Below are 16,739 nucleotides of genomic sequence, written 5' to 3' on the forward strand. Positions count from 1 at the left end.
CAAGAAACAATAGAAAAGGGGGAGTTACCGGCTTCCTTAAAGCAAGGTGTAATTACTTTGATTCCCAAACCTAATAAGGATAGTCTTTATATAGACAACTGGAGACCCGTTGAATAATAGCCTGTTGAATAATGATGGGAAATTATTTGCCCTTGTATTTGCTAAGAGGTTGAAACAAGGCTTGTATCATATACAGTGGGGCAAAAAAAGTATTTAGTCAGCCACCAATTGTGCAAGTTCTCCCACTTAAAAAGATGAGAGGCCTGTAATTTTCATCATAGGTACACTTCAACTATGACAGACAAAATGAGAAAAAAAATCCAGAAAATCACATTGTAGGATTTTTAATGAATTTATTTGCAAATTATGGTGGGAAATACGTATTTGGTCACCTACAAACAAGCAAGATTTCTGGCTCTCACAGACCTGTAACAACTTCTTTAAGAGGCTCCTCTGTCCTCCACTCATTACCTGCATTAATGGCACATGTTTGAAGTTGTTATCAGTTTAAAAGACACCTGTCCACAACCTCAAACAGTCACACTAAAAACTCCACTATGGCCATGACCAAAGAGCTGTCAAAGGACACCAGAAACAAAATTGTAGACATGCACCAGGCTGGGAAGACTGAATCTGCAATAGGTAAGCAGCTTGGTTTGAAGAAATCAACTGTGGGAGCAATTATTAGGAAATGGAAGGCATACAAGACCACTGATAATCTCCCTCGATCTGGGGCTCCACGCAAGATCTCACCCCGTGGGGTCAAAATGATCACAAGAACGTTGAGCAAAAATCCCAGAACCACACGGGGGGACCTAGTGAATGACCTGCAGAGGGCTGGGACCAAAGTAACAAAGCCTACCATCAGTAACACACTACGCCGCCAGGGACTCAAATCCTGCAGTGCCAGACGTGTCCCCCTGCTTAAGCCAGTACATCTCCAGGCCCGTCTGAAGTTTGCTAGAGAGCATTTGGATGATCCAGAAGAAGATTGGGAGAATGTCATATGGTCAGATGAAACCAAAATATAACTTTTTGGTAAAAACTCAACTCGTCGTGTTTGGAGGACAAAGAATGCTGAGTTGCATCCAAAGAACACCATACCTACTGTGAAGCATGGGGCTGGAAACATCATGCTTTGGGGCTGTTTTTCTGCAAAGGGACAAGGACGACTGATCCGTGTAAAGGAAAGAATGAATGGGGACATGTATCGTGAGATTTTGAGTGAAAACCTCCTTCCATCAGCAAGGGCATTGAAGATGAAACGTGGCTGGGTCTTTCAGCATGACACTGATCCCAAACACACCGCCCGGGCAACGAAGGAGTGGCTTCGTAACAAGCATTTTAAGGTCCTGGTGTGGCCTAGCCAGTCTCCAGATCTCAACCCCATAGAAAATCTTTGGAGGGAGTTGAAAGTCTGTGTTGCCCAGCAACAGCCCCAAAACATCACTGCTCTAGAGGAGATCTGCATGGAGGAATGGGCCAAAATATCAGCAACAGTGTGTGAAAACCTTGTGAAGACTTACAGAAAACGTTTGACCTCTGTCATTGCCAACAAAGGGTATATAACAAAGTATTGAGATAAACTTTTGTTATTGACCAAATACTTATTTTCCACCATCATTTGCAAATAAATTCATTAAAAATCCTACAATGTGATTTTCTGGATTTTTTTCCCTAATTTTGTCTGTCATAGTTGAAGTGTACCTATGAGGGAAATTACAGGCCTATCTCACCTTTTTAAGTGGGAGAACTTGCACAATTGGTGGCTGACTAAATACGTTTTTGCCCCACTGTAATTGATGAAGAAAGAACAATATGGCTTTATGCGTGGTCGACACATTAGTAATAACATCTGGTGAATCTTAGATATGATTGACGTTTTCTTATGTTTGTTGATCTTTCTAAAGCTTTTGACACTGGGAAAGCAATATGTTTTTTGGGGTTTGGTGACTCGTTTTTTAAAGCAGTCCAAACCTTATATAGTGGTTGTACTAGCTCTGTAAAATTAGCTCACGGGACATCCCAAAGATGTAATATTGGGCATGGCATTAGGCAGGGATGCCAAATTAGTCGTTTTTTATTTTTTATTGGTTACTCATATTATCTTCATATTAAGAAAGGGAATTTTCACGGTGTTTCAGCACTTGGAAATTAATTTAAACTATGTCAACTGGCTGATGATACCACCATATTTTTGAGAGACAGGAATGAGGTTTCTAAAGCAGTTTCCTGTATTGGAGACAATTCCTTAGTTTCGGGTTTGAAAATTAATATCAATAAGTCAAGTCTTATTTCCACTCAAGGATTGTGTTTTACAGGAAGGACATCTATTAGGACATCTACTTTGTGCATGACACAAGTACATTTTCCAACAATTGTTTACAGACAGATTATTTCACTTGTAATTCACTGTATCACAATACCAGTGGGTCATGCACTAAATTGACTGTGCCTTTAAACAGCTTGGAAAATTCCAGAAAATTATGTCATGGCTTTAGAAGCTTCTGATAGGCTAATTTACATCATTTGAGTCAATTCGGGGTGTACCTGTGGATGTATTTCAAGGCCTACCTTCAAACTCAGTGCCTCTTTGCTTGACATCATGGGAAAATCAAAAGAAATCAGCCAAATACCTCAGAATCTTTTTTGTGGAAGGCTACCCGAAACATTTGACCCAAGTTAAAAATCAAAGGCAATGCTACCAAATACTGATTGAGTGTATGTAAACGTTTGACCCACTGCGAATGTGATGAAAGAAATAAAAGCTGAAATAAATCATTTTCTATACTATTATTCTGACATTTCACATTCTTAAAATAAAGTGGTGATCCTAACTGACCTAAAACAGGGAATTGTTACTAGGATTAAATGTCAGGAATTGTGAAAAACTGAGTATAAATGTATTTGGCTAAGGTGTATGTAAACTTCCGACTTCAACTGTACAATGGGGGAAAGCATGACAAATTGCTAATAAATGTTGTATCAGTAAGGTAAAGGAAGTTTCATTTAAAATGTTACATAGAATTTATCCTTTTGGAAAGACTAAAGCTGAATATCTGAATATCAAGCTGAATATTGACTATAAATGTGATTTCTGTGGAATGGAGACCCTGTATTTATAGTAGAATATTTGGGATTGACAATCAGAATTTTAATACAAAAAAATAGGACCGGTTATACAATTTGATGGTTTTGATATAATGATTTATTTCAGAAATTCTGACATTGATGAAGATGTAGTGGTTTTAATTCAACTGCTAATAATATTAGGTAAATTTCATAATCACAAATGCAAATGGTCTAATTAAAAATCTAACTTTTTTCACTTTATATATTAATTTAAACAATATGGTACTACTTTTAACTAAATTGAAAAACAAAAAGGCAATTAAAACGGGTTATATTACTAATGAATATGATTTGTTTGTTTATGATTCCTGGCAATGTAAATAGGTTTGTATGTATGCTTGTTTGCATGTGACTATCCCTCTTTTGTTTGTTGACAAGGTAGCCTAGTCAAATAATTAACATCCAATCACATTAACCGTTACTATCTTGCGGGAATTTCACTAACGGTCCGGTCCGTATGTAGCCAAACGTAGCTGCTGCTCATTCCGTTTGCTCGAAAATTGATAAATGGTTAAAAAAAATATAAAAAAATAAGGCACATACCAGCTCTACTGCTACTACCAGCAGTACTACACCTGCACCTGTCAACGACACAAGTTGTTCTGCTTCCACGAGCACATCCAATGCTAGCATCAGTAATTCTACATTTGTTGTTAGCCCAGCTAGCATGGACACTGACAATTATGAATCTGATGCAGCCGAAGAGCTACTGACCCCTTACTTTTCTTTACTGACAATAATTTTCACTTGTCTGACAGCGTGCATGATGACGAGTTTCTCACACGACTGGCCTATCTGGGTGAGGTTTTTTCTCGCCTGAATGATCTGAATCTAGGATTACAGGAACTCTCCGCCACTATATTCAATGTGCGGGGACAAAATTGAGGCTATGATTAAGAAGTTAGAACTCTTCTCTCTGCATTAACAAGGACAACACACAGGTCTTCCATCATTGTATGAATTTTTGTGTGCAAATGAACTCAAGCTTACGGACAATGTCAAATGTGATATAGTGAAGCACCTGAGTGAGTTGGGTGCACAATTACGCAGGTACCTTCCAGAAATGGATGACACAAACAACTGGATTCGTTATCCCTTTCATGCCCTGCCTCCAGTCCACTTACCGATATCTGAACAAGAGAGCCTCATTGAAATTGCAACAAGCGGTTCAGTGAAAATGTTATTTAATCAGAAGCCAGATTTCAGGATAGTGCTGCGCTCAGAGTATCCTGCATCGGCAAATCGCGCTGTTAAGACACATATGCCCTTTGAAACCACGTACCTATGTGAGAGTTCATTCTCAGCCCTCACTAGCATAAACTAAATACAGGCACAGACTGTGTGTAAAATGATTTAAGACTGAGACTCTCCAATACATCCCAACATTGCAGAGTTATGTGCATCCTTTCAAGCACATCCTTCTCATTGACCTATGGTGAGTTATTCACCATTTTCAATTCACAAATAAGGTTTAATATGTAAGATGGTTAAATAAAGAGCAAAATTATTGATTATTATTATTTGTGCCCTGGTACTATAAGAGCTATTTGTCACTTCCCACGAGCCGGGTTGTGACAAAAACTCACACTCATTCTTATGTTTAATAAATGTATTGTATAGTGTGTATGTGTCAGGCTTACAATGATGGCAAAAAACAACATTTGAGAGTGAGCTGACCCTGGAGCTAGAGGGGGTACGCAGCTGGAGGTTGAATGTTTGAAGGTGTACGGGACTGTAAAAAGTTTGGGAACCACTGAAGAGGATTCACAATTTATGCAAATATAGGTATGATATCTGCTACATATTCTGGCAGATTAAGGGAATCCCCTTGATCAGAAAAAGGAGACAGGTAAACTATGCATCAGAGCACTCCACAGCTGTCATGACCTGCATAGATATCAGTATGATCATAATTTCTAATCCCCCCCATTTATTCCTTGTGATGCACAATACCCTATCCTGTGAGTGGTTCATGAATAGTATTTTATTAGGATCCCCATTAGAAGCTGCTAAATCAGCAGCTACTCTTCCTGGGGTCCACACAAAACATAACATAATAAAGAACATAAATAGACAAGAACAGCTCAATGAATTAATTACATAAATATAAAATAAGAATACACACTTTCATACACTTATGCCTTAACAGCCCATACAGCATATACTCCTAATCATCATCAATGTTGCCGGCAATACTGCAGCCACTCGTATTTTTTTCATACTTTGTAATCGTTTGCTCTATTGCTACAATCGCTTTCTTTAAACAGGCTCTGAAATCCTAATGTCACAGCACCAATGTTCTGTAAACACCAGAGAGAATCCCACAACATCAGGAAGTCAAAGTGTTTCACACGATACAATAACCATCTGTGTCCTCGGTCCTTTTCTCTTACGTAAATATAATGAACATTTGAGTCTAGCGACCCTCAACTTTGCACAAACGGAATAATGCTGAGTCATGCGTTTACAGCAGCACAGTAGCCTATGGTACCTTTTCCAGCTGCTTAGGAGGGTCCTCTGGAGCAACAGGTAAATCCCCAGTGTCTTTGGCCCTCTTGCACACACTCTGGTAAAGATTGATAGTGGCCATCTTGATTGTGCACAACAGAAGTGTCTTCTTGGCAGCTGTGTTCTGAATGTGGGCCCATCTTGATTCCTGTATATCAAGAGAGAAATTGTAATAATTTGATCAAACCCTCTTTGATTTCAGACTCTCTTAGTAACCTGGCTGGTTTCCCCAACACAGACTAAAACTAGGAGGTTCAGTGGTAGATCACCATTCAGTTAGCTTTTATGTCCAGCACTAACTTTATTCATCTGTGTCCGAGAAACTGTGTCCCTCAGAGATAAATCACCATAAAATACACATTATAAGGAGAGTGATCATCTCATGTCTCACCCAGATGATGCCCTCAGTGTGGGACTTGTCCAGCTGGCTCCGTAGCTGGGCCAGAGTGTTGTAGTGCAGCAGGGTGTCGTTGCTCTGCTCTGTGAAGGGGTTCAGCTGGGCTCGGGCTTTCTCTGTGCTGTCCTGGTTCTGCTGGGTAGTGGGCACCAGGTCTTCCCGGGTCAGCATCAACGTGTCGTAGCGAGACATCACCTGTCGGGCCTCCTGAAACTTAGAGAGAAAAAATCAGCCCCTAGCCCATATGGCCTAAGCACTTGTATAGACCTAAGATCCTGTACCACTTTATCCAGGTAATGGGGGAAGATGGCATTCTTTTGCACTCATTTCTCTAGCCAGTCCCTCTGATGAGAGCTTTTGTATCCTCCTGTAGAGTCACCATGTCCACCTGCTTCTGATTAGTCATTTCCCTCTCTCGGCCGGCTTTCCTAACAGCTCAACATCGTTTCACCTCGTTGTCCGGAGATCATGGGTGAGTATAACAAGTTTATCTCTGAGTGAGGTCATGGAAGAGTATGACCAATTAATCTCTGAGTCTGACTGATGAGTAGAGAATATTGTTTAGGCTAAGAAGTGATAGCAGAAGACTCATGGTTTGTGTTTGTGTAGGTAGAGGAAAGTAAATACATTCATGGAACAGATAGAAGCTGCTAACATTTTAGGAGAAAGTTCCTAAAATATCTAGGTTAAATGTCACATTTTTACTCACAACAGGTCATCTCGAAGGTTCTCGCCAAAATATATGAAATAGTTGGACAAATTTACTGACATGTTTATAATCTAGTAATAATATTTTTCATAGACAATATATTAAATGTCAGGAATTGTTTATAATCAACTAATAATATTTTTCATTTACAATATATTAAATGTCAGGAATTGTGAAGAACTGAGTTAAAAATGTATTTGGCTAAGGTGTATGTAAACTTCCGACTTCAACTGTATAATTCAAGGCCTAATGAGGCCTAATGTTTTTACATTTACATTTACATTTAAGTCATTTAGCAGACGCTCTTATCCAGAGCGACTTACAAATTGGTGCATTCACCTTATGACATCCAGTGGAACAGTAGTGCATCTAAATCTTTTAAGGGAGGGGGGGGTTGGGGTGAGAGGGATTACTTTATCCTATCCTAGGTATTCCTGAAAGAGGTGGGGTTTCAGGTGTCTCCGGAAGGTGGTGATTGACTCCGCTGTCCTGGCGTCGTGAGGGAGTTTGTTCCACCATTGGGGGGCCAGAGCAGCGAACAGTTTTGACTGGGCTGAGCGGGAACTGTACTTCCTCAGTGGTAGGGAGGCGAGCAGGCCAGAGGTGGATGAACGCAGTGCCCTTATTTGGGTGTAGGGCCTGATCAGAGCCTGGAGGTACTGAGGTGCCGTTCCCCTCACAGCTCCGTAGGCAAGCACCATGGTCTTGTAGCGGATGCGAGCTTCAACTGGAAGCCAGTGGAGAGAGCGGAGGAGCGGGGTGACGTGAGAGAACTTGGGAAGGTTGAACACCAGACGGGCTGCGGCGTTCTGGATGAGTTGTAGGGGTTTAATGGCACAGGCAGGGAGCCCAGCCAACAGCGAGTTGCAGTAATCCAGACGGGAGATGTTTTGACTATTTCTGTGGGTAGCTTTACAAAGCCAATGCAGTTCACAGAATCGAGTCAAAATATAACAATAGTCTCATAGCAACTACAACTATTACAAATAAAAACAGAATGGAAAGAATAATGGACATAATAAAATGTATTGTTTTCTGGCAAGCTCCACTCATGGCAAGCTCCAATTTAAAATGCCTAGCGAAGAACTATTGGCCATCAAGTTAGTATGCAAAAATGTTGAAATATATATTTATCGGGGCATAAAACATTAGGGTACAGACTATGGTCAGAGATTGATAAGAAATATTTATTGTTTAATCTGGAATACAATGTATAGCTAAAGCGTTGTCACATTCTGATAGCATGAGCTTTTTCTTTTATAATTTCAATTATATGACGGGATCGAAGTTACTGATGTATTTCCACAGGATATTGTCCTTGAAGCAGGAAAGCAGTTGATGAATGCATATTACACATTCAGTACCAATCAAAAGTTTGGACACACCTACTCATTCCAGGGTTTTGATGGAGGCATCAAAACTATGAAATAACACATGGAATCTTGTGGTAACCAAAAAAAGGTGTTAAACAACTCAAAATATTTTATATTCTTCAAAGTAGCCACCCTTTGCCTGGATGACAGCTTTGCACACTCATGGCATTCTCTCAACCAGCTTCATGGGAAATGATTGGAGGTGTTCCCACATATGCTGAGCACTTGGCTGCTTTTCCTTTACTCTGTGGTGCAACTCATCCCAAACTATCTCCTTTGGGTTGAGGTCGGGTGATTGTGGAGGCCAGGCCATCTGATGCAGCACTCCACCGGTCTAATGTCCATTGCTCGTGTTTCTTGGCACAAGCAAGTCTCTTCTTATTGGTGTCGTTTAGTAGTGGTTTCTTTACAGCAATTCAACCATGAAGGCCTGATTCATGCGGTCTCCTCTGAACAGTAGATGTTGAGTTGTGTCTGTTATATATAGTCTGTGAAGCATTTTTTGGGGCTGCAATTTCTGAGGCTGGTAACTCATCCTCTGCAGCAGATGTAACTCTGGGTCTTCCTTTCCAGTGGCGGTCCTCATGAGAGCCAGTTTCATAGTGCTTGCTGTTTTTTGTGCTTTGAAGAATCTCAAATATAAAATCTATTTTGATTTGTTTAACACTTTTTTGGTTACTACATGATTCCATGTGTTATTTCAGTTTTGTAGAAAATAGTTTAAAAAAAGAAAAACACTGGAATGAGGTGGTGTGTCTAAACTTTTGACTGGTACTGTATATTACAGAGCTTTGTCAAAGTATGACAAGGGGTACAAACATGGCTGAATTGGTAGGATCCACAAGGAAATAAGGAATTTCTCAATGACAAATAATATCCATCTGGTATTTAAGTTCAACATTTGCAGAAGTGGGAAAAAACAAATAAGCATTGAAAAACTAAAAGTACAACACTGGGAAAATAAAGATTTTTTTCTTTACATATTGATGTAACTGCTTTGAGAGTAAACAAAAGACTAACAACAAATAAATAAATAAGTTAATTTCTTACACCAGTCTCAGACAAAGATATGGACAATTGACACGGGCAAGGTACCCAGAGGGCTCATGTCAAAATCCTGCAAAAACATTCTAAACTAAAAAATAAAAAAAATCAGACCCATGCTAACAAATTGCTAATTCATTTGTAATGATTGTATCAGATATTTAACAGAGCTTACATATTTTTGGAAATGCAAAACCCCAGTTGGAATTATAGACAAAGGCAAACAAATGTATGGAAACAATGAGACATTTTTGCAGTAGAGGTTTAAAACACCATAATTCTGACATAAGCACTCATTTCAAAGAATAAGATGGATCATAGAATCATCAACACCTATCAGGACATAGCAGTGTGAACTTCTTACCAAATCGACAAATGTCAAACAATTGTTTACAAGGGCAGCAAGCACGTAGTCATTGAGTGTGGAGAGTACAGTGGTTACTGGGGTTCAGCTCAGTGGTCAATATGATTGATGACTTGGTAAACAGTTACTTCCGAGCGACATTATGAAATGTAGAATGTGATGGGAAATCCAAAGAACGAAGATATTTACATTCTTTACAGTAATGCAATTTAAATAATTTTGCAGTAAAAACAGAACGGTTCTGCACTACTACAAATATTGTAGGCCCAATTGTGTAAGTTGTCCTTACACCTCAACTACTTCACTGGAGGGGGGGAATGAATCTTGTTCCAATTACTCAGACATAAATTTCACAATATATCAAACACAAATGAATCATGAAGTTGACGCAGTGTCTAGAATGCACTGAAAACCCAAAATGCATTATCATACGTGAGATAATACAACTTAAGTCCCACTGTAGACAGAAGGCAGACTTTGGCAATGGTTCATTCTGATGTTTAGAAGAGGCAGACAGTCCAGAAATGAAGGATGTTTTATGCCTTACTTTAAGAGTCACTGGGGGAGGCCAGGTCACTCGGCTGGGGCTAGGATTTAAACACAGAATTGCACACTAGAACATCAGGCTTTTCTTTTCATCAATAAGACAGACCTGTCCTTAGAGAAGACTTATGAGGATGCCCACATTAGAAGGGAAAGGGAGGATTTTGTCAGCTTGTCTTCAGAACTCCTCGTGAACATTCCGGGCATAGTCCATGAGCTTGCTGCCAGTGAAGTATTCGCTGTACTTGAGAATCTCCTCCAGCTCCAAGTTGTGGTTCTGGTTCTCGTCGGCCACAGCGATCATCTGCTTAGCCTCGTTCAGCGCGTTGTACTCGTTCATAGGGTCCATGTACTCCTGGAGAGTAGTGATGGCATGAGGGAAAGACAGGGAAAAAGGAAGGAAATTAGCCTAAAATGTTCATGGTTTACTCTGCAACTATAAAATGACACTATCCTATACAAGGTCCTGCATTGTACCCAGTGGAAAGAGTCCTCTGTGACATGATATTTGTTCAGTCTGTGTTCACTTATAGGCCTCTACGACCCATCATAAACCTAGCGTTTGTAGGGTTTTGTAGCTATGAGTTTTTCTAACACAGGACACCCACCTCTAGTTCCTCCATGGTCACGATGCCATCATGGTTTCTGTCGATGACCTCCTCAAACTCCTTCTTCCTCTCTCGTACCCAGTCATCGTCGATGTCCTGGGCCTGCTGGTTCTCCACGGTGCCCATGGGCAGGGAGATGAACTCAGACAGAGTCAGCTTCTTGTCGCCGTCCTGGTCTTTAAAAACACAAAATAAATATCAAACTCAAACAGCATTAGATTAGATTTTAAAGCTTTTCATGATTGATCATGGGTCATTCACAATTTCTGTATTTATTCTGTGTACTTTAATCAATTCTCATTTTCTTATTCAAATCATTGTTTTCACAAAACCTAGTTATGACATTATGCATACACACTAACTGAATTCAAATCATATGAGAAAGTACATACCGAGGTCACGAACGATCTCCTTGACCATGTATTTGAGCATGCCTTTGCTGTGCTCGGGATGCAGGAAGGAGAGAAACTCTTCCTCATTCAGCAGCTGGTCGGCTGGGGGGTTATCAGCCTGAAACCAACGGTCCTTCAGACTCTCCAGCACCTCCTGGGCTGCAGGGATTCAAATAATAAGGTAATTTGATAGTCCACTGAGACACATTCAATACAAGCATTATTGGCCGAGCAAAATTAAAAAGACTTATCGTGAACATTAAAACATTTGGAAAAGTAGGATATTGGTTTGGGGGAAGGTTAATTTGTTTTATTTAAATAAATCACTTTTTACCCCTTTTTGTCTCCCAATTTCATGATATCCAATTGGTAGTTAGTCTTGTCCCGTCGCTGCAACTCCCGTATGGACTCGGGAGAGGCGAAGGTCAAGAAGCGTCCTCCGAAACACGACCCCGCCAAGCCGCACTGCTTCGTGACACACTGCTCGCTTAACCCGGAAGCCAGCTGCACCAATGTGTCGGAGGAAACGCCGTACAACTGGCTACCTGAAGTTAGCATGCATGCGCCCGGCTGCCACAAGGAGTCACTAGAGCGCGATGGGACAAGGACATCCCAGCCGGCCAAACCCTACCCTAACCCGGATGACGCTGGGCCGTTTCCGTCGCACCAATGTGTCGGAGGAAACGCTGTACAACTGGCTACCTGAAGTTAGCATGCATGCGCCCGGCTGCCACAAGGAGTCACTAGAGCGCGATGGGACAAGGACATCCCAGCCAGCCAAACCCTCCCCTAACCCGGACGACGCTGGGCCAATTGTGCGATGCCTCATGGGTCTCCTGGACGCAGCCGGCTGCGACACAGACTGGGATCATACCCGGATCTGTAGTGATGCCTCTAGCACTGCTATGCAGTGTCTTAGACTGCTGCACTACTCGGGAGGCCCTGGGTAGGTCAATTTCAACAATAGCATGTTAGGATGTGGAAAATAAGGAATCCTGATTAACCAGGAGAAATGAATGGACTACAGCTAAAGTGGATGATATTGTGGACTAACTTACTCTCCTCGTCCACCTTCAGTTCTTCACTGTTCTTTATCTTGTCAGCCATTTCCTTCTCATTGAATCCTTTGCTGGCCAGAAACTTCACCCGGTATTCATCCCACATCACATGTCCTATGGTGAGAATAGATCAGTTAGGGCACTGGGGCTTGACTGTGTAGTAAGAATTTTGAGCCAGATGTGAGAAACAGTGCTGTATTGTCATCAGGTCTGAGCTATATTGTGGCACACAGATCAGCTATAAGGCCTAACAGTAGGACATCAGTGTTGGTAACAAAAATTGCTCTTAATAAATAGGTGACCACTATGGCTGTGTATCATTAGGGAACACCTACAGAAAATGAAAACTAGTGGTTCTTGTTGGGGGAAAGAGAAAGGTAGCCTAGGTCAGGGCAATATGGCCTAAAAATATACATTTTTTTCAACATTATGGGTGATTCACAACATACAGTATTTCTAATGTGAAATTAGACCAAATATAAGTCCCATTAAGAATGTAATATAGAATCAAAATAGTTTAACCTGCTTTTTTGCAATATGACTGATCTGGCTTTCAAGTCGGTGTGTGAAATTGCCCTTTTTGTAACAAATTTAACCAGAATCATGCATAACTCTCATTCACTAATAATGACTAACTTCTTATAGCAGGAATTATAGAAAATTAACACTCAAACAACCTCTCAAGCACAAGTCCACGTGCAAGTGAGTAGCCAGCTAATCTTTATAGTTCAAGTTCAGCCAACTTGGATCTATTTGCTAGATAACAAGGTAGAACATTAATTGTTATGAACTGGGGACCTTCTGTCCATCTCCAACTGTTTAAACAGCATGCTAGACTGACCATTTTGTTCAGATGTTGAAATCAGGTGGCCTACCTTATTTCTCAGAATAAGAATGAATTTCCAATTCCTTATATAAAAATGTGTTTTATGCTAATTGCACATTTATAAAAACACTGCTAGTGGCACATGGTACCAGATGTGACAAACTGAGCATACATTTTCCAGAATCAATGTTCATTGTAGTGTTTTAGTAGTGTCTTCTCTGCATGCAATTTGAGTAGTTGACACATAAAAAAATGGAATGGTTAGAAAATTTTAATTCAATATATCGCCCAGCCCTAAGGTAATTCCACCCTGTTGCAGTCAGTTTTCTTCTATTTGGTGCCCAATGAATAAGACACAGATAATTGTGTACTCTCTCTTACCATCTCCATCTGGGTCCACAGCATGGAAGCTCATCTTGTTCTCCCTCACAGCCTCCAGGAAGTGTTCTTCTGTCTTCTCCATGATCCAGCGCTGCATCTCTTTGGCACTGACGCTCTTGTCTTTATTAAAGTCCACCCTGAGAATGGTAGACGGGAAAGTAGCCAGCAGATCTTCAGTTCTACATTTAGGTTATTTAGCTAGCAGACGCTCTTATACACACAACTTACAGTCGCGTTTTCAAACACAAACACTCAACTGGAGTATCAAGTTCAAGTAGTTTATTAAAATCCACTATCATATATCTGCTTCAGCCCCAAACCCAGATCATTTTGTATAGTTCTACAACTGAGTAATGCAACCATAGCTCAAAATATGGTTTCAACGGTTTAAGCTTTCATGTTTTTCCAACAGTCATTCCTTTTGCATATTGGTTCACATAATGTAACGCTAGTAAGGATTTGTCAAGGAACCTGCTTTTCTGGCAAGTGGACATTTCTCAAGGGTGACAAGTAGGATTAAAATCTCTACTGTTTTGTTTAAATGGTATTTATAAATCAGCCTCCTAGCTTTTACTACATGGCACCTAGCTTACCCAGTATGGGGTAGACGAGGACAGGTATTTACTTAGACTGCTGTGGTTGATCTATTACAGGTGCACTCACCTCCATGTTCTCAGGAACACTGCGTTGCTTATCATATTTGTTTATGCCCCCTATTCTTTGAAATAGGAACTGGAGCATGAAAAGGTGTACACATTAAATAGATTTTCTGGTACTTTTGTATACTTTTTAGCCAGTAGTTCTGAAAGTAAAAGCCAAAAGTGGTCACCGAAAATTGTTACTACATCACTTACACAAAAGTATGTGCACACCCATTCAAATTAGTGGGTTTGGCTATTTCAGCCACACCCGTTAATGACATGTGTATAAAATAGATCACACAGCCATGCCATCTCCATGGACAAACATTAGCAGTGGCACGTCATAGGATGTCACCTTTCCAACATCAGTGTGTCAAATGTTTGCCCTGCTAGAGCTGCTTCGGCCAACTAAGTGCTGTTATTGTGAAGTGGAAATGTCTAAGAGCAGCAACAGCTCAGCCGTGAAGTGGTAGGCCACACAAGCTCACAGAATGGGACCGACGAGTGCTGAAGCACGTAGCGTGTAAAAATAATCTGTCCTAGGTTGCAACACTCACTACAGAGTTCCAAACTGCCTCTGGAAGCAATGTCAGCACAATAACTGTTTGTTGGGAGCTTCACAAAATGGTTTTCCATGGCCGAACAGCCGCACACAAGCCTAAGATCACCATGCGCAATGCCAAGCGTTGGCTGGAGTGGTGTAAAGCTGGCCACCATTGGACTATGGAGCAGTGGAAAAAGCATTCTCTGGAGTGATGAATCACATCTGGCAGTCCAACTGACTAATCTGGGTTTGGCGGATGCCAGGAGAACGCATCCTGCCCGAATGCATAGTGCCAACTGTAAAGTTTGGTGGAGTAGGAATAATGGTCTGGGACTGTTTTTCATGGTTTGGGTTAGGCCCCTTAGTTCCAGTGAACGGAAATCTTAATGCTACAGCATACAATGACATTCCAGATGATTCTGTGCATCCAACTTTGTGGAAACAGTTTGGGCATGGCCCTTTCCTGTTTAGCATGACAATGCCTATGTTCACAAAGCGAGGTCAATACAGTACTTGTTTGTTGAGATCGGTGTGGAAGAACTTGACTGGACTACACAGAGCCCTGACCTCAACCCCATCGAACACCTTTGGGATGAATTGGAACGCCGACTGAGCCAGGCCTAATCGCCCAACATCAGTGACCGACCTCACGAATGCTCTTTTGGCTGAATAAAAGCAAGTCCTCGCAGTAATGTTCCAACATCTAGTGGAAAGCCTTCCCAGAAGAGTGGAGGCTGTCATAGCAGCAAAGGGGGAACAGCTCCAGATTAATGCCCATGCTTTTGGAATGAGATGTTCAACGAGCAGGTGTCCACACACTTTTGGTCATGTAGTGTATGTGCACCACATCATTGCTCTCTCTCGCTCTGCGTGTGCATCTTGCTAACTGTCACTCAAATGGTCGTGGGGCTATAGCTCATTGTCTAGAATTCAAATTGTTAGGAGGCTGGCCTATGTGGGGGGAAATGTAGGGAAAATGGTGCAGCAAAGCTTCCAGAAAAACAATTGCTTTCAAACGCGAGATTTTGTGGCTGTGGTAAGACAGTAATTCTGCACATAGAACATGCATGTATGAACTAGACATTGACACATCCAGCATGAAGTAGAAGGTTTATAAAATACATAGTAGTTGGAAAAATTCCAGAGGCATTTATTTAACTGGATGTGTTTAGACTACATAGACAGTGGACTCTTCAATTGATCACAATTACAACCTTGCATCTACACACCATTTCACAATTTGGCCTAAACAAAAGTCAACTGCAAATGAAGGCTACATGGTGAAAAAAATCCAATACAGACACACTACAAAGCTAAAGCTGTGTAATCATCAGGTGAATGTACTCAACTCAGAGAGTTGAAGGTAGTCAGCTGTACATGACTCACGAGTCATGAAATTGAAAGCCAGTAATCCCCACTTACTTGCTGAAGATCTCAATGAGCTTCTTCCTGTTCCTCCTGGGCTCAGAGTCCTCCTCAAACTCCTCCATCTCCTTACCCAGGAACACCTCCTGATGGAAGCCCTTATTGATGTGACCATCCATCTCCAGCTTCACCCCATTTAGATGGTCAGGGGGAAGGATCTCATTCTCCTCTTTACTTGTGGGGTTGTTTTTGTCCTTCAGGGCTGACATGTTAGCTGGCCGGGCATGGACGTCCATGGTGTTGTGGAGCAGGCAGAACAGGGCCATGGACACAGCCATAAGGTGCCTGTACCAAGCCGTCCTGCAGTATATAGCCATGGCTTCTTCCAAGCGCAATGTCCTTGCTTGCTCAAGGGCTGATTAACACACCTGTCAACACGACATTGGGTAAGTTTGCCATGTGGCTAGTTTCCATCATTACTGACTACTATTAGCTAGTGTTCTTACTAGCTACATTTCTTAGTTAACTAGCTACGAAGCCCAACATAATGCGTATAACTAGCCAGGCAGGTCTTATCCGGAAGTGCTCTAAATGATGCACTCACATAAAGTTAACAAGGCAGCACATAGTTAACGTTAGCTAGCTACATAAGACAGCAATAGCTAATCGTGTATGAGGACAGCTGCCTCGCCAACGTTGACCTACCTGATTTTGAGCTCCAACGCCACAAATTTGGAACGTAGCTCGGAAATAAATGCCAGCAAATGGAAGAGATTGCCCACCTACCTAGCTAACAATGACAAGAATGCGTCGTCGTACGAGCAAAACAAACCGACCAACCACAACTGTCAGAT

The 16,739-nt window shown here is 41.3% G+C and overlaps 2 protein-coding genes across 2 annotated transcripts; both read right to left on the reverse strand.

Moving 5' to 3' along the window:
• Positions 1-5,280: 5,280 nt before the first annotated feature.
• Positions 5,281-6,256, reverse strand: LOC115132646 (coiled-coil domain-containing protein 42-like; the record flags this gene model as incomplete). The annotated part of the gene is made up of 2 exons (XM_029665371.1): positions 5,281-5,788; positions 6,032-6,256. Coding segments are annotated over 2 exons (399 nt in total), but the record flags the coding sequence as incomplete, so codon positions are not given.
• Positions 6,257-7,912: 1,656 nt separating this feature from the next.
• Positions 7,913-16,739, reverse strand: LOC115132433 (45 kDa calcium-binding protein). The gene is made up of 7 exons (XM_029665081.2): positions 16,591-16,739; positions 15,943-16,313; positions 13,336-13,472; positions 12,129-12,242; positions 11,071-11,229; positions 10,679-10,854; positions 7,913-10,425 (listed from the first exon to the last, which is right to left on the reverse strand). Exons 2-7 carry the CDS (start codon positions 16,260-16,262, stop codon positions 10,249-10,251), a joined length of 1,083 nt encoding a protein of 360 aa, XP_029520941.1. The 5' UTR covers positions 16,263-16,313; positions 16,591-16,739; the 3' UTR covers positions 7,913-10,248.

Source organism: Oncorhynchus nerka, linkage group LG7 (assembly GCF_034236695.1).
Source record: "Oncorhynchus nerka isolate Pitt River linkage group LG7, Oner_Uvic_2.0, whole genome shotgun sequence".
NCBI lineage: Eukaryota > Metazoa > Chordata > Actinopteri > Salmoniformes > Salmonidae > Oncorhynchus > Oncorhynchus nerka.

Coding starts and splice junctions, on each gene's coding strand:
- LOC115132433 (XM_029665081.2), bottom strand. CDS start 16,262: ATGGCTATATACTGCAGGACGGCTTGGTACAGGCACCTTATGGCTGTG. Junction 13,473..15,942: donor CTCATTGAGATCTTCAGCAA/GTAAGTGGGGAT, acceptor TACCATTCTCAG/GGTGGACTTTAATAAAGACA. Junction 12,243..13,335: donor TGTGGACCCAGATGGAGATG/GTAAGAGAGAGT, acceptor TTCTCACCATAG/GACATGTGATGTGGGATGAA.